Source organism: Branchiostoma belcheri, unplaced genomic scaffold (assembly GCF_001625305.1).
Source record: "Branchiostoma belcheri isolate BF01 breed outbred unplaced genomic scaffold, Haploidv18h27 scaffold62, whole genome shotgun sequence".
NCBI lineage: Eukaryota > Metazoa > Chordata > Leptocardii > Amphioxiformes > Branchiostomatidae > Branchiostoma > Branchiostoma belcheri.
The window spans coordinates 709,081-732,571 of record NW_017804265.1 but is presented as its reverse complement, the minus strand read 5'-3'; the positions used below and the strand labels follow the sequence as shown (position 1 = coordinate 732,571).

General features: G+C 40.4%; 3 protein-coding genes and 1 long non-coding RNA gene across 4 annotated transcripts in view; 1 reads left to right on the top strand and 3 right to left on the bottom strand.

Moving 5' to 3' along the window:
* Positions 1-1,667: 1,667 nt before the first annotated feature.
* On the bottom strand, positions 1,668-8,684 carry LOC109483126 (tRNA (guanine(10)-N2)-methyltransferase homolog). Its single transcript, XM_019786122.1, has 13 exons — positions 8,569-8,684; positions 8,142-8,210; positions 7,903-7,979; positions 7,683-7,764; positions 6,925-7,017; positions 6,364-6,498; positions 5,743-5,899; positions 5,251-5,331; positions 4,362-4,526; positions 4,020-4,089; positions 3,536-3,667; positions 2,952-3,072; positions 1,668-2,127 (listed from the first exon to the last, which is right to left on the bottom strand). The coding sequence occupies exons 1-13, from the start codon at positions 8,647-8,649 to the stop codon at positions 1,966-1,968; spliced, it is 1,425 nt and encodes a 474-aa protein (XP_019641681.1). The 5' UTR covers positions 8,650-8,684; the 3' UTR covers positions 1,668-1,965.
* Positions 8,685-13,984: 5,300 nt separating this feature from the next.
* On the top strand, positions 13,985-18,058 carry LOC109483076. Its single transcript, XM_019786041.1, has 7 exons — positions 13,985-14,227; positions 14,622-14,758; positions 15,222-15,318; positions 15,652-15,828; positions 16,253-16,449; positions 16,902-17,013; positions 17,286-18,058. Exons 1-7 carry the CDS (start codon positions 14,078-14,080, stop codon positions 17,811-17,813), a joined length of 1,398 nt encoding a protein of 465 aa, XP_019641600.1. The 5' UTR covers positions 13,985-14,077; the 3' UTR covers positions 17,814-18,058.
* Positions 18,059-19,046: 988 nt separating this feature from the next.
* LOC109483027 (transmembrane protein 2-like) overlaps positions 19,047-23,491 on the bottom strand; it is a 30,006-nt gene continuing 25,561 nt past the window's right edge. Inside the window, exons 15-21 of the mRNA XM_019785982.1 lie at positions 22,840-23,055; positions 22,312-22,520; positions 21,674-21,853; positions 21,110-21,332; positions 20,018-20,175; positions 19,770-19,879; positions 19,047-19,521 (exon numbers count right to left, since the gene is read on the bottom strand). Coding sequence (XP_019641541.1) covers positions 19,403-19,521; positions 19,770-19,879; positions 20,018-20,175; positions 21,110-21,332; positions 21,674-21,853; positions 22,312-22,520; positions 22,840-23,055 — 1,215 coding nt within the window. The 3' untranslated portion in view covers positions 19,047-19,402. The remainder of the gene's footprint in view (positions 19,522-19,769; positions 19,880-20,017; positions 20,176-21,109; positions 21,333-21,673; positions 21,854-22,311; positions 22,521-22,839; positions 23,056-23,491) is intronic.
* On the bottom strand, positions 20,507-21,327 carry LOC109483128. Its single transcript, XR_002140993.1, has 2 exons — positions 21,110-21,327; positions 20,507-20,577 (listed from the first exon to the last, which is right to left on the bottom strand). It is a non-coding gene; the product is annotated as an uncharacterized LOC109483128 (long non-coding RNA).

Sequence of the window (23,491 nt, the reverse complement as noted above, 5' to 3'; positions counted from 1 at the left end):
TAAAATGCTAATAAAATGTTTTGGATGCAGATAACTAAAATGTTTAGAGTCTAGAGCTGTAACATGGCTATGTAGTATAAAACCTTGTTCTACATGTAGTAATCTCTGCCGCTTAAACAAGCATCGAAACATCCATGAGGACGAAACATCCATGACGAGGACGAAAGAACTACAGGACGAAATCATGCACTAGAGGACGAAAAGACCTGATATCAAATTTTCACAACCGCTAAGAACATCACTGAAAGTAAACTAATGCTGTTGTCAGCCCTTGTGATAGAACGTCCTTACCCAAACCATGATAGTCAAAAATACTCAAGTACAAAATGGCCTGTAACAACACGTGTACGAGAATAGTTCAACTTCCACGAAACGCAAATTTCTACGGAATATTACGGTAAGAATAATAAATTATAACGTGGCCTGTTGCTACAGGTTTGTTGGAAGTACAAACATGTACATTCAAGGCGGTAGTTTGTTTTCTTACCTCGGAAGAAGGAGTCTTCTCAGCACCACGCCGTCTTTCCGCCATGGCAGCCGCCATTTTCGCTTCTTCTCCAAATTTCGCCCTGACAGGAAACGCGAATTTTCTCCCTCAAACATCCAAAGAACGGCATAAATCCGACCTGGAAACGTTCAGACGATATACTGTACACTTTAGACGGATAATTTGTCGACAAAAAGCCGAAAATTTACCCCAAAATGTGGAGAGAATTCACACACGACAACGTAGGTCACACAGCTCAACTGCACTGCACCATGGTTGAACAGACCGTACCATTGTGATAACTACATAGGGGTGCGAACGGTATTAATCATTATTGTTCTTGATAATCATCCATCACCATTCCACCATCAATTAAAAGTAATTATTTTCGCTGCACAATTTTTAACTCGTTTTCTGTGCAAACCCCAAACGATCAAGATACCTTCTGGCACAGCAACTGTTTATATCCGCAAATATTTAATACCCCCCATTTGTTAAATGGAAGGGCCCAAGTGTGGACCTCTCCTTGGTGCTGAACTCACCATCCGTTCCATGTATTAAGTATTGTAGAGGTGACCTGTACTAGACGTTTTGTTTGACACAACAGAACACCCATGGCAAAGCTAGGGATTGATGTGTTTTAGTAAATATATACAGTACATAGTATATAGAAGCCAGTATATCAACAAGATCTTTATTTCAACAACACTTTTTGTTCACATTACAAGTGTTACATGCATAATGTTACATGTACTGAGCTAGGCACTCTATTTACACATACAAATAGAAGTAACACAATCAAAAACAAGTACAGAAGTGTCTTTATTTAGGCCACACCAAGTAATTTTTATGGATGATGTCTGTGCGCGCATTGATTTTGGCCTGTTCCAAGAAAAAAAAGCAAGAAATTAAGCTTCTTGTAACAATGGAGGTCTCTTTTTTTCTACCTCCATGTTGTAACTATGGTCAATGAGTCACGACAGTGGGATATGGGAAGATGTGACCAAAGGAAAGAAAGAGAACAGGACGACAACTGTTGTTCAACTGATTTATTGCTGTTTTCATGAGGAATAAAAGACTTGTTGGTTGTCAAGCAACAAAGAATTTGCAATATATATATATAGAATCTTGGGAAGCCATTAAAATGCCATTAAAAGGCCATTAAAATGCACAAATTCTTGGTTGAAATGTCTCAGACCATGTTTTTTAGCTGGTGACAAACTTATGTCTGGCTCACTCCAATTTAACAAGCATCTCCATCAGCAAACTTTCCATTGACAGAAGTGCAGCGAGTTGGAGTAGTAAGTCTGCAAGTAAGATTATGGGCTCAACATCACCTATTATATGTAGTAAATATCATGATCAGGTACCTGTGTTTCTGTTGTTGGAAGATTGCATGTATGTTTTGGAAATTCTTAGAAAAGCATCTAAGAATTTCTGGACCCCTGAAACATTTTTCTAAAAATTCTGAAACATCTCTAACTTTCCTCTGTTGGCTTTTCTGAAGGCTTTGTTTTGGTGTGTGTGTCTTCCCTTGTCCTTTGTTTCTGCTTCTTCTCCTTTGCTAACAGTAAGTACTTGTCCCTGATGGCATTGTGTTCTCGGTACGGGTTTACAACGATCTCTGCAGAGTCTGACTCCTGTGAAGAAAAAAAGTACAGGATATGAATAGAAGCTATGCTTTGAAACTTGATAGCTTGGTTGTTCAATGGAGCAGGCAGGATAAATAAAAAATAGGATATAGCCTAGATATGATAGCTGTGAAACATTGTGATAGACCTAAATGCTACCATGGCAGCCACTGAGTCAACATACCAATCTGGTCAAACTCAAAGTTTCAATTCAACTTCTACAGCATGGATATTCAAAGAAAGAAAAAAAACTGTAAAACAATAACTTTCTACATTAATGTTAGGCCAATATAAGAGTATTTTGTGCTTAACTCATAACCTAAATTTCGGTACCTGTATGTTTACGTACTAGTAGTACTACACTCACTATCCTGTCTACCGTCTGTTGTTCCCTGTCATCCAAGTGTTAGACGTGCTTGCACACTGGTGCTGAGACTTGATGGTAGCCCACCATTTTGTTTGTTTGTTTGTTTATTTATTTAACCAGGATATACATGTCGCCTATTGGCAGTTTTTAAAGATTCCTGGGGGGATAACCCCAACAAAACTACATGACATTAAAATTATAACAAAAGATTAAAGATGAACTAACAAAGGTCAACTATAAAATAGATAAACCTATCGTGAACAAGACGAAATCGTAACTAACTCATCAACAATCAAATGAAATAAGGTAACATAGAAGTAATAATAATCATTCAGATATCAAATCATAATGGTAGATAATCAAAAGGTATGTCAACTTAAAAGTAAATGCCTCTGTCCTGTGGGTTGATGTTTTGTAGGTTAAGGTGGAGGAATTCAAGTACAAGTACATGTGTATGTAGCCTTACCTGGTACTCTTTAACCTTCTCCATGCAGATGAGTCTGCGGCTAATGTCTGTAGAGAGAACCTGTTCACAGTTGGACACTAGTCTCAGGCACGGGTGTCTGGGCAGGATCTTCTCTGAGTAGCTGCATGAATGAGCAAAACATAGGAATTTTCAAGATAAATCTTAAAAATTACAAACCTACAAATCTACAACAAAACAAGAAATCAGGGATTTTAGACTTCCTGGCTTTTGTGAATGTCATCTTCAGGGTTGACCTCCTGAAAATTAACTGTCAAAATCATCTCCCTCCCTCCATGCAACAATCACTACTTGGACATGAAATACATGTATCAAACTGACCAATCAGCCACCCAAAACAAATCCATACCATGTAAGACTAATTGTATGCACAAACTCCTGTCTAAACTAAAAATTTTAGGGATTCAGGTTGAATAAAGTAGAAGTACCGGTACATTGTACATCAAAATAAAGCTATTTTTTTCTATTTCAGACAGTATGTCTAGCACTTTGACAGTACATGTAAAATTCATAAGATCAATTCAAAAACAACTGCAGCAAAATAACAAAAAAAGGTGGAGACTGACTCAGGTCTGTAGACTGGTAGCCAGTACACCAGTCTGCCGTGGATCACCAGATGTTGTGCTGCATAGTTCAGCAGGTCAGTGAGAAGGTCAGACAGTGTGTACGCTGTCTTTGTCGGGTTGTGCAACTCACAACTGTAGGGAGAGAAGAAAATAAGAATTAGAGAAGGCTGTAAACAAAAACTCTAGCCATGACAACATCACAGGGCTGGGCAAGTCTATCTGTTGAATGTTCTATATGTGTGATTGCGATAATGTCGCGGCCAGCGAGTGCTAGGCAAAAAACAAGTCACAGATGGTTTGACTACTGCTAACTTGTATATGTCTTCCATTAACTTATATTTACATGATGTAAAAAAAAAAGCAATCGCTTGTATTTACTGGAAGGTTAATCTTGGTATTCCTAAATAGTAGTGACTCAATTATTCCATCATTTGGTTAACGTTGCTTCTTCATTAATAGTGTAACATTGATGATTCTTACTTACTCATCTTCTCTGACAAAGTTGTTGTCTTTAGTCCCAAGTCTCTGACTGGATTCTCTGATACCATATGGTGCTGCAAATAGGAAACAGTTTTAGTTCCTTGCAGTTCCCATCAAACCTGCAAGATGGCAACCATGAACAGTCTGTACCCAATCACTCTGTAAGAAAATCTATCATTTATTAATGGTTTGATATTTCCTTTCGCTGTGCAAATGTACATATGACTGCTATTCTTCCAGAAGAATCCATAATCCATAATACATACATCATGATAAACATTTATTTTATTTTTATCTAAATATAATTCATCATCAATTTATGCAAAGAAGTTATGAACAGACTCACGATCAGTGACAATAGCGTCAAAGAGCTGACATGGTCTCCATACGCTGCGCGCGGCGTCTGATATCAGCACGTCCAGATACAGGTGTTCCAGTCCGTACTGACGCAGGTTAGCTCGGATATTCTCATCCTCCCCACGCCATTTCTTGTTGTGTCTCGTGGAACGTCCTGGTTTATAGAGTGATAAAAGCAATCAATATTCTTTCACAGGTAAGAAAACTCAAAGTAACACTTTACAACACAAAAGGTAACATTTGCAAAGCAAATACATAATGTTTACCTTTGCACATGGTCTGCTCTGTTAATTCTTACTCAAACACATTTATATATGGCCAGACAGGAGTCTAAATCCCTCCTGCTATAAAATTGCAACATGATGTAACCCAACACCAGTTACCATGGTGTCAGATGGTCCTTGACCCTTTTGGTTTGGAGAAGAAGAGGAAGAAGAAGAAACAGTGGGGACAAAAACAATATGTTTTCCTTAAATATAACCAACATTCTTGGTTGTCTTCACATGTAAGAAAACTTGAAGAATGTAACACTTAACAACAAAAAAGGGCAAAAAAGTATTCAAGGAAATTGTCACTCAAGCAACTGCATAGATTTGAAAGAAAAAGTAGATGTCCTGGTATATATATAAATATATCAACATTCTTGGTTGTCTTTACAGGCAAGAAAACTCTAAGTAACACTTTACAACAAAAAAGGCAAAAAAAGTATTCAAGGAAATTGTTACTCAAGCAATTGGATAGATTTGAAAATGGTCAGATGCTTCAAGCAGTATTCAGCATCCACTACTTTTGGTCAGTGACTAACAGAATCTATAGCTGGACAGGTATTCAAATCATCCAAAAACTATGACTTGATAATTTTAATTATTAAGACTCACCCCATCCATGTATGATGTGAGAGTCAATGTCTGTACCCATCACATAGGAGCCAAAATGGGCAGACGATACAAGAAGACTACCTGGGGAAATACAATTCAGTTTTTAATTCATATTTTTATACTTTTGAGATTTATGGAATTTGTAGAAAGATTGATGAAAGCTAGGAATACACTCTGTTATTTCAGGGAGAAAAATAGGCCTTTCCAACTTCCAAGGACACAACATTTCAGCCTTCAGGGATTTGAACCCAGAACCTTCAGATTCTAAGTAAACAACCCTAGCAAAACCAGCTTGGCATCTATGGTTTCACCCATGTTAAGTGCATTATCACTAGACAGCTTGTTTAGAGATAGATGTTCAAAGGCTAGGTGTAACAGGTCATTCAGTGTATGAAAAAGATGCCGCAGTGTAGTTACTACAGGCAATACAGATACAGATACAGTTGTTGCCACCAAGTACAGATACATGTAATTCTCACAATGCAGACTCACCTGTCCCCACGAACGGGTCAAACACGACAGAGTTGCGCCTTGCGGCGGCCATGTTTGCCATGACAAAGGACAGCGCAGCGTCCATGCTGGTCTCTCCGATAAAGTGTCGTTTTCTGACCGAATATTTGTCGATCAGTTTCCTCTGGCCATCTCCTATCTAAGGAAAAAAAATCATTGATACCAATTCAATAGGAAAATACATGATTAGAAGTTATTTTACACAGTCAACTTTTTACACAGTCAACTTTTGGATTAAAGATGTTGATGAATGTCACCCAGCATGTTTTATAGAAACTGCAGATAAGTGAAGACACAGGCACATAGTATTATATACTTGCACACACAAATAGACAGACAGATACACAGGCAGACAGAAAAACATACAAACAGAATGACAGACAATCCAGAAAAACATTACCTCAGTCTTGAATGAAATGATTTTTCAACACTTTTCTTATATATGAAGAAATGAGTTTTGCTTGCTAGTCATGTTGGAGAAACTGAAAGCGAGTATGGAAAAAAAAATTTGTGTAGGCTAGATTATAAGTGTATTTGGTTATAAGAAAGGATTTTTAAAAACTCAACTTATACATGTAAATAAAAGACAAAGGTAAACCTTACCCATCTGCCAAAGAACGTCCTGTAAGGTTCCTCGGGTGTTTTTGTTGGGTCATCTCCATAGTCTTCCAAGATGTAGAAGGTGTGTTCTGCATTCTTAAGGTCAACACGACCTTGGAAGGGAAGGAAGTCTAACGCCTAGGGTAAAAAAAACAGACCAATGAGAGTGGCTGTCTGTCCAGTCTATTTTCATCTTTATGATTATGTTTAGTTTACCAAGGGAAAACATTTTGTTTTTGCCGTTTCTTCTCCCGTTCCAAACACTGACCTGACTTGGTCGATGACCTGAACCAGATCATCTCTCACCATAGTAACTGGTGTAGGGTTTCATCATGTTGCAATTTTATAGTATTAGTAGGAGGGATTTAGACTCCTGTCAACATATATGTGAATGTATTTGAGTAAGAAACCATATGAAGGTATACATTATGCATTTGCTTTGCAAATATTACCTTTCTAGTTTTACTATTCATTTCTACATGTACATTTCAATGGAGGTCAGTGGGGCTATGAGATCAGTCTAACATCTGGACAGTTGCTTGAAGATTGAATATTGTTTCTTACATCAATGAGGTCCCTTTTCCTCCTCATGGTTAGAGTCTTCCCGAAGGCAGCTACGTGGTACCTGAATGATGTGTCCTGTCTCATGTAGGGAGCCTGGGGAGGGAAAAGGGTAACATTATTACTAAGGGGAAAGAGAATCACTAGATTGTTTTTTGTCTTGTCTTTTTTTTCTGTAGATTGTTTTTTGTCTTGTCTTTTTTTTCTGTACGCACCACCAGAACCACCGGCCGCGCTTGGGTCTGCACCTCCCAGTCCCTGAGCATGATGTCCCTCGCGGGACCTTGGCTCAGTAATTATATAAGATAAGAAGATAAGATAATAGAATTAGTACCCAAATGACTGCATTACTATTACATGTAGTATGATTAAGAGAGAATATCATTATATTGGTGTGAAAGTCTTTCAGCACCAAGGACAGGCATCAGATGATTTTGCAATATTTTGTAATGGGAACTATGTATACCTTGTTAATGTTAGTGTAAATATTCAAAGCATCAGAGAGTGGGTTAGTCTGTTTTCTAGTGTGAATACAGGTAGTTTTCAAAACTAAGGATAGGCCCCATCATTATTCCTTCCCATGCATTTTGGAGTGTTATTCAAAATCAATGATTGTCAACACAATGATGATGATGCTGATGGTTAACACAATAGAGAGCACCATCACTTTACAAAGAATGTCATTCAGCACTATAAAGGACAGGGTATAAAGTGGGTCAATATCAATTTTTTGCCATACAAAGACACAACACTTCACTTACAGACAGTTCTGTAGGATAGTCCCTGAGTACTTGATGTAACTCCTCTGCAGTCTGTCCTGTACCCCATAACTCCAGTAAACATCTGCAAAACAAACAAAAGTAAACAAAAAGAAAACAAAACAAAATAGACCAGGATGCATAACTTGTTAATAATTTGATTTATCATTTAATACAGGCTAAAATAATGTATTTTTGAAAGAAAATTATACAAAATTCATACCTTGACAGAAAAGATCTCCCAATAATTTTCCTGGCATCTTCTTCAGAAGGTAGCCTCAGTTCTACAAAAGGATGGCTCTGGAAATACATAAGGTTAATGTTAAAAAACATGAACAACAGATACAGATACTATAGCAACTTTAACTGCAAAACTTGTACCCGTTAATTACTGAGTCAAAATATTGCAAATTTATTTTCCAACTAATTCCAAGTGAAATTAAATGAGTTCACTGCAGTTACCTTGAGATCATAGTCTGAATCACAGATCTCCATTTGTGATCCAACTGCAAGGGCGATGGACTGGATCTCCTGAAAAATATAATACATACTCTTACTATTGAGTCTTACATATGCAATTTTAGTAAATGTTTAGCACTTTTGTAGTACATCAACTGGCAACTATCCATATATCCAAAAACAAAATGCTTTTACCAAAAAATCTAGAGCTTAAGCTACGAATTTTTTTGTCAAAGTGTGTGTTCTGAGTAGTACTTTTTTTCCAGGAGGGCAAATCTTGGTTTTTAAGAAATAAATTTTGGGTTACTGCCCCCCTCCCCCTTTGCAACACCATAGTCTCTTCCCTTGGCTATAGCTTACAGTGAACATCGTATCAGCCCACATATCTAAGATCAGTTTAAGTTTATAATTGACTTGAACTAACACCTACCGGTATTCTAAATTCCAGATGGTCGTGAGCCAGCCACAACAAATATCGTCTCCACCCCGTGGAACACATGGGCGCAGCCATCTTGGTTTCTCGCTACTGCAGTAACGGCGCCATCTAGCGGTTTTCATTGAAATTACTACAGATGTTGCGAAATGTTATGAAAGGCTGCGTCATTCATATAACACGCAATCGACGACTCAGGGGGACAACGAGTACGAGAAGCGGAGCAGACGTTTATTACAACATTCAAGGACAACTTATAATGGCGGACAAAGCCATCCCACGAGGTGACCTCTAGTTGGGTCACGACCTTTAGGGTCAACTCAACCTAATAACCACTATAGTGACGCTGTTTAATACAAGTGTGTCCACGGTGTTCTCTTTAGGGCTTGTCGAGGCCAGTGTGTGTGTATGTGTGTGTGTGTGTGTGCTGTGTGTGTGTCACTGTGTGTGTGTGTGTGTGTGTGTGTGTGTGTGTGTGTGTACTGTGTGTGTGTGGTGTGTGTGTGTGTGCCTGTGTGTGTAAATCGAGCTCTGTGGAACGTAACATGCAACTTGATACTAGTCACAATGAATATAACGTTATAAAAAGTAATGTATTTACTTTAAGGCGGTATGAAAGAGTCAGACTCGAGCTGAGATCTTAAGTTATTTTATTACAGCAACTCTGAGTTATGATCTATAACAACGTTTAGATGTGTGATCATGGTTAACTTCTTCACATAAACAGCCTCGTTTTCTAAAGTCGTGACAAAATCATGCACATTTTATGACTATTCGTTTTATTACGTTGACGAAACCTTTTACTACAGTTTCTTAGACATTTTCCACACAATAAAGAAAGCCCCTGGAAGTGGCAGGATCCTGTGAACTCTTGAACTAATGACGTAGCCTAATTTTCGATACAGGTGCACGCCATACCCAAAACTAGTGATCAGAAAAACCTCCCGTATACCAACAGACCTGCAATACGCTTCCAAATGGTTAACCATGATTGTCCCCATCCCTTGCCGCCGATACATAGAAAGCACACTCATTCGTTTTAGTTCAGCCACCGTGTCAGATACCCGGTGTAGGGCAATGGAACTGATGATCCTTTGCTGGTAAACCGCCACCCAGAACTTGCTGCCAGGTTGAGTAGAGTACCACGTGTATAGACCCTGGAGCTCTTCTCCGTTTCTTGTGATATCTTGTCTATAGTCTGTCCACAGATACCAGAGAGATAACAAGAATGCTACTAGTAAAGGCATCAAAATCGACAGAGGCACGGAGTTTGTAAGAATGTAAAACATGGCCGACAGGAAGGCGATCCACGCAAGGCTCTCAGAGGTCGACATCATTCCTAGTGCGTTACCGATAGCCAGTCTTTTCCCGATTCTCTGTTCCATCATTCCGGTCAGAACCATGTCAGCGACGTATTCTGTCTCCTCTGGGCGGAGTTCTCTTATAACGATGTCACTCTTTTTCATGGTGCTGGACTGTGTAGTTCCTCCGAAGAAACGTTTGATTGTATCGTCGACTGTATCCGCAAGCAAAGAAATCCTTACTCTGTTGAGTGAAAAATCAGTAAACATTAGCACTGCGTATAACTTGAGGTAATTAATTATACAATAGTCCATAAAATTGGCTAAGGCCTTTCTAGATCTCTTCCATTGTACTTTGAACCTCATGGCTTTCTCTTTAGCGAAAGCTAGTTCTTAACCTGTAACACCCACTAAGTGTTAAAAACCACTCGCACACAATTTTAGGCCCGCCTCAGTTGGAAATCTCACCCCTTAAACAGCTTATATTATTTATCTTGACCAAAAAAATTTAATAAAAAGAGGAAACTTACAATGTTGCCACCTGCACTGCTACGTACGTGCCACGCTGACGGCGCGACCTTTGAAATTTGACCTTCAGACATCACGTGTCAAACCGGTGGTACTAGATTATGTGCTGTGTCCGCTCGTTCGAACATTGCACTTAATGTTCTGATTGATCAGGAACTAGATGATATCATTGGAGAATTTCCTAACTAGTACAAAGGCATAAAAAAGGACAGGGTCTCAGAACCAATCCGGCAGGGGGGTTGGGAAAAATAAGAACATGCAGTTACCTGGAAGTGTCCACTGTGTTTTTTTTTTACTTTATTGGGATCCACAATCTAGCTTGATATCTGTTAGATGTTCTATTCTTCCTGTAGTCCTTAACATGTTCTCTGTTTGGCTTGTCGAGGTCAGTGTCTGTGCATGCGTGTCGAGCTATGTGTAATGTTATGCCACGATAATCTAACGTTATATCCATTATGTGGGGTCGCGATTATATAGAGTCAAGCTCCGATCAGAAGTAGGCATTTTTATTACAGCAACCCCGAGCTATGTCTCATCTATTACATCGTTAACGTTTAGATTGATGTGTGATCATGGTTTCCACATAAACTTTAATACGTAACCTGGTGTTGTAGAGCCGTGAACAAATCGTACACATTTTATGACGCTACGTTATAATTACGTTGACGAAACTTTGCACTACAGTTTCTTAGACATTTTCCAGACAATAAGGAAAGCCCCTGGGAGAGGCAGGATCCTGCGAACTCTTGAACTCATGACGTAGCCACATGTTCGATAAAGGTGCACGCCATACCCGAAACTGGCCACGGTAATCAGAAAAACCTCCCGTATACCAACAAACCTGCAATACTCTTCCAAATGGTTAACCATGATTGTCCCCATCCCTTGCCGCCGATACATAGGAAGCACGCTCATTCGTTTTAGTTCAGCCACCGTGTCAGATACCCGGTGTAGGGCAACAGAACCGATGATCCTTTGCTGGTAAACTACCACCCAGAACTTGCTGCCAGGTTTAGTAGCGTACCACGTGTATAAATCCTGGAGTTCTTCTGCGTTTCTTGAGATATTCTGTCGATATTCGGTCCATAGATACCAGAGAGATGACAAGAATGCTACTGGTAAAGGCATCAAAATGGACAGAGGCACGGAGTTTGTAAGAATGTAAAACATGGCCGACAGGAAGGCTATCCATGCAAGGCTCTCAGAGGTCAACATCAGCCCAAGTGCGTTACGGATAACCAGTCTCTTTCCGAGTCTCTTTTCACGTACTCCAGAGAGAACCATGTCAGTGACTTCTTCTGTCTCCTCTTGTCGGAGTTCTCTTATGACGATGTCACTCTTTTTCATGGTGCTGAACTGTAGTTTCTTCCAAGAAAATTTTGTATCGTCTGTTGTTGCGCATTTAATAGCACGCCACGCCCACCGTTGAACTAAAAAAACATTCGCACACGATTTTTAGGCCCGCCTCAGTTGGAAATCTTACCCGTTAAACAGCTTATATTATTTATCTTGACATAAAAAATTAAACGATATAGGAAACTTACATTGCAATGCTGCGTACATGACACGCCGGCGGCGACCTTTGAAATTTGACCTTCAGACCTTTAAACCGGTGGTACTACTACTAGATCATTGTGCTGTGTCCGCCTCGCTCCCACATAAGTTGTGATTAATCATTAACTAGATCTCCACGTGCACGATCTCATACCTTCGCCAAATGATGTTAACGTTTATGAGTGACAAATTATAGATTATTCCCCCTGATTATGCAAATAGGATCCTCATTTCCATAAATTGCATCAGTTGATCATATTCTTCACCAAGAGACAGTCTAATCTTAACAAAGAAAGCCATTCTAGCATTTCCTCATGAATTCTGCAAATGAGGTCCTTATTTCAATAAGTTATGTTCAATGACGTTCACCTTCACTTAACTTTCAAAAACCCTGCGTATAAAATTCCAGGCAGTTACCGCATTGTTGAATCACAGAACCAGCCCGGAAGCTAAAGGCTGAAGGTTATAGTTCCCCAAGGTCAAGGCCATGGTGTGACACGTAGGAACACAGCGTACGGTACCAGCAAGGTAAGTTTCCTTACATTTATTTAATTATTGGCCAAGAGATTTAACATCAGCTGCTTAAGTGGTGGGGTAAATTTGTACCACTGCAAAGAGCATAACATAAACCTTGCCGTAGTTCTACTGTTTGTTAATTTTCGCCCTTGCACAGCCTTTTCTTCGAGAAACTACAGTCCAGCACCATGAAAAAGGACGACATCGTTATAAGAGAACTCCGGCAAGAGGAGACAGAAGAAGTCACTGACATGGTTCTCTCTGGACTACGTGAACAGAGACTCGGGAGAGGGGCTTTCCGCCATGCAGTTGGGCTGATGTTGACCTCTGAGAGCCTTGCGTGGATCGCCTTCCTGTTGGCCATGTTTTATATTCTTACAAACTCCGTGCCTCTGTCCATTTTGATGGCATTAACAGTAGCCTTCTTGTCATCTCTCTGGTATCTGTGGACCGACTATCGACTAGACATTTTAGCAAACAAAGACGAGCTGCAGGATTTGTACACGTGGTACGCTACTAAACCTGGCAGCAAGTTCTGGGTGGTAGTTTACCAGCAAAGGATCATCGGTTCTGTTGCCCTACACCGGGTATCTGACACGGTGGCTCAACTCAAACGAATGAGCGTGCTTTCTATGTATCGGCGGCAAGGAGTAGGGACAATCATGGTTAACCATTTTGAAGAGTACTGCAGGTCTGTGGGTATAAGGGAAGTTATTTTGGTCACCGGCCCAGGGACTGGCATGTACCTGTATAGAACGTGTGGCTACGTCATGAGTTCAAGAGTTCATAGGCCTCTACCACTTCCAGGGGCGTTAATAACCCTCTACACGATGTCGAAGAAACTGTGAAAATAATGTAACGATTTCTTCACAGCTTGAGAGAATATAATAGGTTATACACATGTATGTTTAAACCATGATGGTTCATCTACACGTTGTTATAGAGTGATAGATAGAGAACTAAGGTAAAAACGTCTGATCCAAGTGTGACTTAATGATTACTTAGTGCATCCATATATCGTACGTTCGATCATTCGTACAGCAATATTACATATCAACGAAGGCACTCATGGGATTATACATAGGTAGCTCGACACACACACACACACACACACACACACACACACACACACACACACACACATTGACCTCAACAAAGCCAAACAGAACACTGGATACTTCCGGGTCACAGTATAACGTTTCCCAACCTTTCTGGCGATGATACTGACATTAACTCGTGCTATGTAAAATCTAGTGTGACCTGCTAACTACTAGTATAGGTTGTGGGGTGGAAATGTTGTTAAAATGGTATACCATTTGAGCTGATACTGCCTATGTCTATGTGTTACTCTACTGTGCCGACCACTGTTTTTGTCAACCAGTCGTCTGCACGTGACGTCATGGCCCTGGACTAGAATAGCAACCAATCAGCGCTCGCGGTTGTGACGTCAGGTATTGCACAATCGCCGGCAACCAAAACACACAAGCATATAAAGGTACAGTCTCAATACAGCTATACAGCTTTTGGGAGAGTGTAGCTGGATATTTCAGACGGAAATTCGTTCATTGTCTTATTCTGTGCCAGGAAAGTACTGAATCCTTGTAGTTATGGCGGAAGGAGGGACAAGCGAAAGCCGTACGCTCGTGGAAGCATCGCTAAAAGTCGGGAAGTACCCCCCGCTATTGGGCGCTACCGTAGAGGAAGAAACTATCGAAGAGGGGGGTTTCGCTACACAAGAAGAGGTGGATGAGACAGATGTAAGCTGTTTCCATCTTTCTTCAAGCCATACTCTATTTATTGCTGATCATAATGCCGGTTTGTGAGATGTATAAGGGCATGTTTAGTCATTGGATATTTGTGCATCTGTGCCACACTTCGTTTACCATTATGTTTTGTAACAATTTTTTTTACTGGTTGAAGCTTAAGGTTTATGGTGTGTCACAAGTTTAAAGACGCAGGCGCTCGCTGTGTGTGCTTAATAATATAATCTTTTCGTGTGGATTGGTGACGTTAAATGGTAACAGTAAGCATCCTTTTGAAATCAATGTATGTTTGCTCATGGATAAAAAGGATATTATTTGCATCGTAACGAAACGAATATCAAAGCATTGATTTTACAGTATTTTTTCTCTTTCTTTATATTTTCTTTAGGTAGAGATATGCGGCATCTGTCTTGTAGACTCGCCAAGATCAAGTCACGTGATAGAGGAGTGTGGTGACGTGTTCTGTGAGAGCTGTCTCCGGAATCATTGTCATTACGTCATGGAAGAAGGGACGTGGATAATCAAGTAAGTAGTGCAACTTGGTGCTAACAAAAGTTCTTTTACACTATATGAGATATTGTTTTTTTGTTTACACAAGTTCCCGGTAGGCAAATACAAATTATTCCTAGGCATATGCAAATTATTGGTAGGCACACGGAAATTAGTGTTAGGCATATGTAAATTATTGGCAGGCACATTGAAATTATTGGTAGGCGTATGCAAATTATTGGTAGGCACATGCAAATTATTCCTAGGCATATGTAAATTGTTGGTACTCGCATGCAAATTATTGATAGGCGCATGCAAATTATTGGTAAGCAAATCATCCCGCTTTTTGCCTACCGCTTGCTGACTCAGACGACATTTCAATCGCTCATATTGTCTACAAAAGGTTTTACGATTCACAAGAAAATATTTCCTCATTTGATCAAGAAGAAGCTTGTGAAAGTTTGTTGCTGCGAGTACAAGAATTTGGTTTTGATTTTAGGTGCGCAGGAAGCGGATGTGACGTCACTATTCCCGCTGACGTTCTTTGGGCTGTGCTTGACCAAAGAACCTTCATCAGACAGCAGAAGAAGGCAGAGGTAATCTAAAGGCTAAAATCTAAAGTCGTCGCAGCTTATATAAAATTCACATCTATCATTTGCAGTTATTTGATGTAGGTTCCATGATCTTTGCATTTCGCTATTGTCATGCAAAAGCAACATTACTAACTTCAAATTGCTTTGGCCACTTCAAAATAGATAAAAATGCAAATGTACAACTTGTAACAGTGCCTTAACTATGTAACTATGTACGTCTCCGAAAATTTCCCCAATAAAGTACTGGTCATCTCACAGGATAGAAATGAACAAAATATCGCATACAGGTCACGGTGTTCCAATTCTAATATCTTATTCTAATTCTTTGTACACCAGGAACAAGAGAGGGAACGTCGAGTTTTGGAAGAGGAACGAGAGGTCGACTGGTGCCCGAAGTGTCACGGGATTTCTCGCGTGAGTTCGGAGGCGTACCCTGGCGGACGGCGGCGGGCGGACTGTGAGAAATGCGGGCATCCGTTCTGCACCAGGTGCCGGGACTGGTGGCATGGAAGGGTATGTATGGGGTTCATAAGCATGATATTGCGAACAATATTACAAACATGTATCTGCCTTCAAATTGCAAAGTATTTGTAATGATTCTGCCACTTAATAAACTTACTCACTATTACTATGAATATGAAGCTTTTACCATTTAGAAAACCTAACAAAAACGTATGCCTACTAAAACGCACAAAATGTTAAAAGCATGGGACTGTTACGCCAAAAAAGCAGTTACTAATGGCCACTTGCTAACGGGACTATCGATCAATAAAAATGTTTAATAGCTGCGTATACTGCCTCCAACAAGAATCCAAGCCCATCAGTAATGCACCTATATAGAAACTAGACATTATTTGTACTCGTGATGCGTGCACTGCATCATGTCATTCGGACATGAGTTTGAAAAGAAATACATGTATACACTTGCGGCTTACAGTTAGGGGAGTGTTCTCACCGAGTGTGGAAGAACTACCGAACAAGTGGCAGGATCACGATTTCTGGTCAGACTGGGATGGAGGGATGGGAAGAGAGAGTGAAGGGAAGAAAGAAGTACGACGCTCTCTCCAACAAACTCATCATGGACAGCACCACACCCTGTCCGAAATGCCATATTGCAATATACAGGACAACCGGGTAAGATTCACAACACTACATTTTATACCACATGTACAAACATTTTGCATTTGTGTTGGGTCAGCAAATGTTTGTTTCCATGGCCTCTTGTGCAAAAAAAAATATGACTTCGTATCATTCTAAAACCGTATTTGTAGATGTAGCGATACACCATGCGATAGTGCGGAACAAAATGATAATTTTACACATAGTAGATGGAAACCCCGTGTGCCTTTATGGAAAAGGAAGCTTAGAGGATGTACTAAAAGCGTCACCTGGCAGTATTTTTAAAACTGCTCGAACTGCTTTGTGGCTCTTCGAGTGACAAGGACATCGGAAAGGAAGGTCAGTATCACAGTGAACACTGCATTTAAACTGGAATTGTTGTGTCACTACGTGCAAAATGTAGTGTTACAATAGTGCTAGGTAGTTTTGACATACAAGATAAGATTATTTTTCCTTTGCTTTCACAGGTGCAACCACATGGTTTGCGTCAGGTGCAGGCACAGCTTCTGCTACGACTGCGGGGCTGCGTCATGCATCTGTAGACGTCGGCGCGACCGTGCAGCCAACCAGCCGCCACCGGTAAGTCTACTCACCTTTCAGTGATACCAATGCATGCTGGGAGACGCGGGTAATTATGGGTAGACCATTGCATGCTGGGAGACGGAGGAATTATGGGTAGAACAGGTGGCAAACGACTTTATTCCTACGGTATTACATATGTACCTATCAACCTTTATACCGAAACAGACTATCCCAACATCATCTAATTTCTTATTTTCTTCTTATCTTGCAAGACTGGACTGCAAAGACGTACAAAATGTAAATATAGTGTAACTCCTAATATGTTACAGATTGTAAGTGCAATCCAAGGGATCCTTGAAGCCGATTTGTCCGCCTTCGACAACGCAGAGTGCGCAGCCTGCCCAGCATGCCATCGGATGAACCGGAAGCGAAACACTGACAACCACATCCGGTGTGTCGTGTGCAAAACTAGCTACTGCTTCACCTGCAAGAGGAGGCTGACGGGAAATGTTGGCGGCCATTTTAAGAAGGGCATGCCCTGTGTCCAGCACACCTCTGCAAAAAGTACCATCACATCTGCAGATGTTGTTTCATGGTGTCAGGACATGTATGGTAGTTGGGCCGACGGATTGGTCAAGCTAGTCAAACCTAAACGACGGGCGCTCCAAGAGCGTAATACACAAGAAAGTTTTAAGTGGCAGAGGCAAGTCTATGACGTTGTGAAAGCTCTTGAGCTTGAACTTGAAGAAAAGGCGGTAAAGGAACACACAGAAAACGTGAGACCGGGTGACGTAGTGCGTAAGGTTAACGTCACCCATCTAAACGGGAACAAGAGTGTTGAAATATACTCAAATTGACCCAAGAAGTAAACAATAGAAATATTTTTACCATGTTGATGCACAGGTTTCCATGAACCATGATCACATGAGTTTTAGTAGTAACGTTTGGGACCGCATCATGCGACAGTGAGCAGCGACACCTAGTAGCGCTATAAGGTGGAACAGGCCATTTTTGCCAATGGGGGAGGGGTAGTAGAAGGATTGACTCAGATTCATTATTCATAAGTAATGCGGATGCCTGTATGTTAAACTGACTGTAAACAACGAGGAATAAAAACGTTTTGAAGAACATCCCTCAACCGAGTCTATGTTAACTGCGACATAATGTGCTTTTTGAAACACCAGAGCCTGGTCATCTCTGAGTACTAGCAAGCTACTACATGTAGTACCCAAAGAACAAACAAACAACAACAAAATTCCTCGTACCTATTTATTTACAACATCATATTTGATATCTCATAAATGTACAATCATATGTTACGAAATTGACGAATGAGCCTAAATTAAAAACAACAGTTCTATGTTCTAAGTCCTAGTACTTAGTAATTTGGTATCTTCCTGTGATCTAGAAAGTATGAACAAGCAATTACGCCAGGAAAGTTTAAAACATGACAAGTTAAGCATAATATGTTCTTGTGCAATATTACATATTCCTACTTCTCATATTAGAAATAAAGGGGGGAAAACTAAAACTACTCACAACACAATCCGCCATCTTCCTCAGCTCTGAAGGGTGACCTGGGTGTCAAAGGTCACCCTAAAAGGTCACCCTGAACACGTGACTGGACGAGAAATTTTTGCCATCAGCAACATGCAATGTAATTTTAGCAATCACAAAAAGGACGTCGTTGACCAAGATTTTGTGAACATAACTTCTTAAATTTACCAATTTCAAGAAAAAGATCCGTATTAATTAAACACCTTAAATAATTTCCAAACCATATATGTCAACTATTGCATTAAAATATTATAAATTTTTTTCTTCTACTAAGAAATAAAAGGAAAAAGGAATGTGCTGAAATAAAAGCAAGTCATTTATAAGTATACTTCGTAACGTAATGTTTAGACTAGCCCAAGCAGACGCTTATGATAATATTTACAAATTGCTCGCAGTATGCACAAGCTTACATTGATTCCTATGATATCCCTTTGCTATATCAAATTGTATCATACATTAATTTAAATTATAGACTGACAATAAAAACCTTAACACAATATTGCAGTTTAAGCTAGAATACAATTAGGAATTCCTTCTGTAAACCTGAAATGTAATCCTCAATTCCATTGGTCAATTTAAGTATTCATAAGGTGCTTTACGCAACCAAGCAAAAAGTGAATTTGGCGATTGTCTATCTGTCAACATATAACCGTGCACCTACATATATTAGAGTTTCATGTAAAGACAAAATGCTCTTGGTGTAGATACTACTGTATACAATCTACTATATTCTTGAACTTCCACAGGAGTCTACGTGCATTGCTGAGTGCTAAATCAAATATTCAATATTTAGAAAATTATCGATCTTCTGTTATCTGAGTTAAAATTAAAAGCATGTAGGGTAATTGTCACATCTGTGTTTGGTTTTTCTTCAGCTATCGATGAGATTCTACTTCAGGAGAGGGATGCTGGTTCGAATCTCTGCTGGTCCCTTCTTCGGCGGAAGGTTGATTTGCTGGATCCAGGACGGCTGGGTCAAGCCGTTGTAGCCAATCATAGCGAAGCTTCCTGGGATACGAAAAAAATGACCATATTTGGTGATTTAAATGATGTAGGTTTCCGGGAGGATACAAAGTGTTTTAATGCAGCTTTCTGGAAAAGTACAAAATCACCATATTTGGTAATGACAAGTGAACGACTAAATGAACGCCTTACCGGACAAGACCATGACGGTCATCTTTACGAATATATCATAATTATTTATGAGAAAAAACACTTCCATAAAAATTAATACACAACCTATTAATTAGGATTACCTCTGAATCCAGTTTTGACTGGCTGTACGGCCCCTATCTCCCTGAGTGCTTGTAAACACTGGTTGGCTCGTCGGCTGGACTCATCCTTTACGGACACTAATATAATAGATCTGTAATACAACAACAACATTTTCCAGAATATTAGAATGCTTGACAGTTAATACGCCAAAATTTTAGTGAACTGTTTACTGAATTAATAATAGTAGCTGTAAATAAAAGCACTGTGGCAGTAAACTAAGGGGACTCACTCTAAGGGAATTTCTTTCCGTATAAACTTGGCCATCGCTTCGTCCTTCCGTGCCTGAGCAAAGGTGTCGAATATGCGCTGATGGGTGATGTTCCCGGACCGTACGTCCACCGCTACCACCAGGTACCCGCGGCGGCCCAATATCTTCACACCGTTAACCTGAAAAAAAACACACACACAGTGACCTTTTATTTATATACATGTCCAACATGGGATAAATTCACTGATGAGTTAGGTAACTAAAGTAGAAGATATATTGCATATTGCTATACTTTGTCTAACAAAGGATAAAGTTTAGGCATTGAGTTAGGTAAATAAAGTAGAAGAATATTTCGTCTACACCTACAAAGTCTAACCAATATTTTCGCCGAGTAAACTACGTCTTGCGATCGCCATACGATAACAATTTGAGGACTTTCGGCTGGTCATGCATACATGTATGTCCTGCAATATTCGGCTCACCTCAACATATGTCTGTAGTCCTTTTTTCATCTCGTAGAATCCGCTGGATACTATAGTTATGTTCGCATATTGTTGTCGATCATCGAATACTATCGGTACCTGGACAGAAAAAAATAGAATTTTAACAGTATGAAGCAAAGGATGCGTGTACAGCGTCATGAAAGAAAAGTCTGCTAGATTTGTCCATTCATCTTTATGTATTTTGGCTATTCCAATCCTTTGTACTTAACCCAGTGAGCATTTATGTACAATAATAAAGGCCTTTTTTTCATTTGTATCATTTATCCATTAACTTGTCTTTCTCTCTCTCTCTTTCTCTCTCTCTGTCTTTCTCTCTTTCTTTCTCTCTCTCTCTCTCTCTCTCTCTCTCTCTCTCTCTCTCTATATATATATATATATATATATATATAGGGTTGCACATAGCACGCTGTATATGTATGATTTGGGGGTATTTCTCGTTCATCACACCACACCGACGACACCGCAGGACAAAAAAAAAAGGGTCTATGGCCTGGTTAAGACATCACTTTATTTGAAAATATCGTGTAAAAATGGCAGCAGGACAAGGGTTTTAATAAGTAGATACAGACAGATAGACAGACAGACAAACAGACGTATCTTCAATACTAACCTGAGATCCACACGCAGAGCACGACTCTTGCTCGGCCACGTAGGTTGCCATGGGAACGGTCTCGGTGGGCGGGGCCTGATATTTGGGGTAGGCTTCTATGGTGCAGTTCGCCACCTCGTCACTCATGACAAAGGCGTGTACGATAATCCGCTCACAGCCCATAGACGAGCAGTAGCTGTCACCGTCTCTATGGTAACGGGCGCTCACTTTCAGGAACAGAAGTCTGTGGACGAAAACGTCATGTTCAAGTTCATCGAAGTATCTAGAGTATTAGAGTTGTGAATTTCTTGTTTTGTTCATTATGGGGAATTTCTCGCTGATTTTGTGCATATTCCACTGTCATTTTCTCACGGTCTGCGCGGACCTGTCAGTCTGCGGTTACACCATTTACCCCTTCATTTCCTTTATCTTCTTGCCATCAAGGCTGTAGTCACCAGTCACAGATTGGTTATGACACAGTCTGCTCTAAAATGCGATGTGATATCAACATCGTACACTAACTATGACGAATATGGCCACGCGTTGCAACACTGGTCTTGTCCAACCAGCACACCCCACACTTACCCAGTACTTTCGTCGAAGAAGTAGGTGTTCCCCACGCTGTTCTCGATGTCTTCCACGGAGTAAGCTGGGTACACCTCCTCGTCTCCGTAGAACTTCTTGGGACTCCGCTGCCAGAGCTGGTAGATGATCTGAAACTGTGTTCTAGGAGGGTAGCACAGCCCCACCCGGATCCAGTCATCTCTGCAGGGTAGGTGGAAAGTAATTGTTGTATTCAGAACCGTGCTTTGTCCAGAATCATGCTCAGGTACGATTACGGATAGTCCATACGTCTGAACTGTACTTTGTCTAGGCACGGTCCTAGCTGTCCACGCGTATCCAGAACCGTGCCCGGGCAAATCTTATGTTCTTAGATACACCATCCAGAACCGTGCCTGATCTAACCCTAATCTGTCTATGAATAGCTCGGCACGGTTTTGAATGGTAAATCACACAGCATGAACCGCAATCTAATTAAAGTACCCAGTGCATGTACCTTACTACCTTCATCATATTTTATGACTTTCCTTATCATACTCTTAAACCCTTTAGCCTCCTAAGGTGGCCATTTTGGACCATATTTGTTAAAAGGTTAGATTGCATATTCGTCTTTGACTTTGTTACGATGTTAAATCAGTGTCGATGTTAAAAATGTTGGAAACCTGTCGAAGTTGATGGGGTGGATGGTGATCTCTGCCGGCGCCATCCCGTCCCAGTGAATGGTATAACCCTTCTCCAGCATCACCGCGGGCTGGTACTGTTGGTAGTGGGCGTCGACGAGCGCACCGTGAAGTTTGAGGGGGTGGTCAGGATACTCGTCCCTCCGTACCCACATGGTGTTCGTGTGGGGGTTTCTGACTTGTACGTACAGCTGAAAAAATAGCAGTTGAAAAGAGATATTGGTGAGATCTCGAGATCAACAGATCAACGTAACAGATCAATAAACCTGTTGATCTTGAGATCTCACCAGTGTCACTGACGAAAGGTAGTGGATGCTACATTGAATGTGTGACCGTTTTCATAATCATATCCAGTTGTTTGAGTACTAGCATTTTTTTTGCGAATCTTATTACATGAATGCCTAGCCTTCATCGAAGTATTTACTTTTAAGTTTGGTCTTAACTCTATTCCAGGTTATCCTGTTTCATTCCTACTTTTCCGTCTACCTGAGAGAGTAGGACCTTACATACCTGTGCGTATTTCCCGCTACAGATCACCCCCTTCCAGTCAGGCTTTTCCACGCACCCAGGATTCCTTGCGAGCCAGTTATCGATCCTGGTGACGTAAACATCCGGGTACCCCGTGATCGTCCCGTCAAGGTCATGGAAAAACGACGTCTTGTCTCCATCTTTCTCGTTCGAACCGAACCAGGGGCCGGGATTCCCGTAATAGACCCTTGACGCAGTCTGAAACAAGGAATCAGAGATTTTAAACTTCCTACAATCAGATTTAGTTTGCGTAAATCAAATACATCATATAATGCATTATCACTCATACGACTGTATAATGAAAACAGCCCTGTCTATCAACTGAAACCAAATCTCCGCCCCCCTTACTTCCAATCCTTGCTGATGAGGATGAAATACATACAAATTCCTCCTAAATCAGTGGTGCCCAAAACAAAACTTCCGTCCCGGAAGTAACTACGCTGTCCCTTTTCTGAGCACGACAGGAGAACATACTGCACCTGCGCCACCCGTAATGTATATTCATAGCATGACAGAATTTTTTACGTTAAGGTCGTATTCACGTATTTAAGGATGACATTCCTTCTATAGTTTTCAAGCGTTGAGTCATTTACAACAGGCAATTGCAAAATTCTGATGCAACGTTGACCAAACA

What these genes read in the sequence shown, in the direction of transcription:
- LOC109483076 (XM_019786041.1), top strand. Translation starts at nt 14,078, where the DNA reads ATGGCGGAAGGAGGGACAAGCGAAAGCCGTACGCTCGTGGAAGCATCG. An exon ending in AAGAGGTGGATGAGACAGAT is followed by an intron (nt 14,228 to 14,621) that starts GTAAGCTGTTTC and finishes TATTTTCTTTAG; the next exon opens with GTAGAGATATGCGGCATCTG. An exon ending in GGGACTGGTGGCATGGAAGG is followed by an intron (nt 15,829 to 16,252) that starts GTATGTATGGGG and finishes TGCGGCTTACAG; the next exon opens with TTAGGGGAGTGTTCTCACCG.
- LOC109483126 (XM_019786122.1), bottom strand. Translation starts at nt 8,649, where the DNA reads ATGGCTGCGCCCATGTGTTCCACGGGGTGGAGACGATATTTGTTGTGG. An exon ending in ACTATCCTACAGAACTGTCT is followed by an intron (nt 7,018 to 7,682) that starts GTAAGTGAAGTG and finishes TTCCCTCCCCAG; the next exon opens with GCTCCCTACATGAGACAGGA. An exon ending in AACTTTGTCAGAGAAGATGA is followed by an intron (nt 3,668 to 4,019) that starts GTAAGTAAGAAT and finishes CTCTCCCTACAG; the next exon opens with TTGTGAGTTGCACAACCCGA.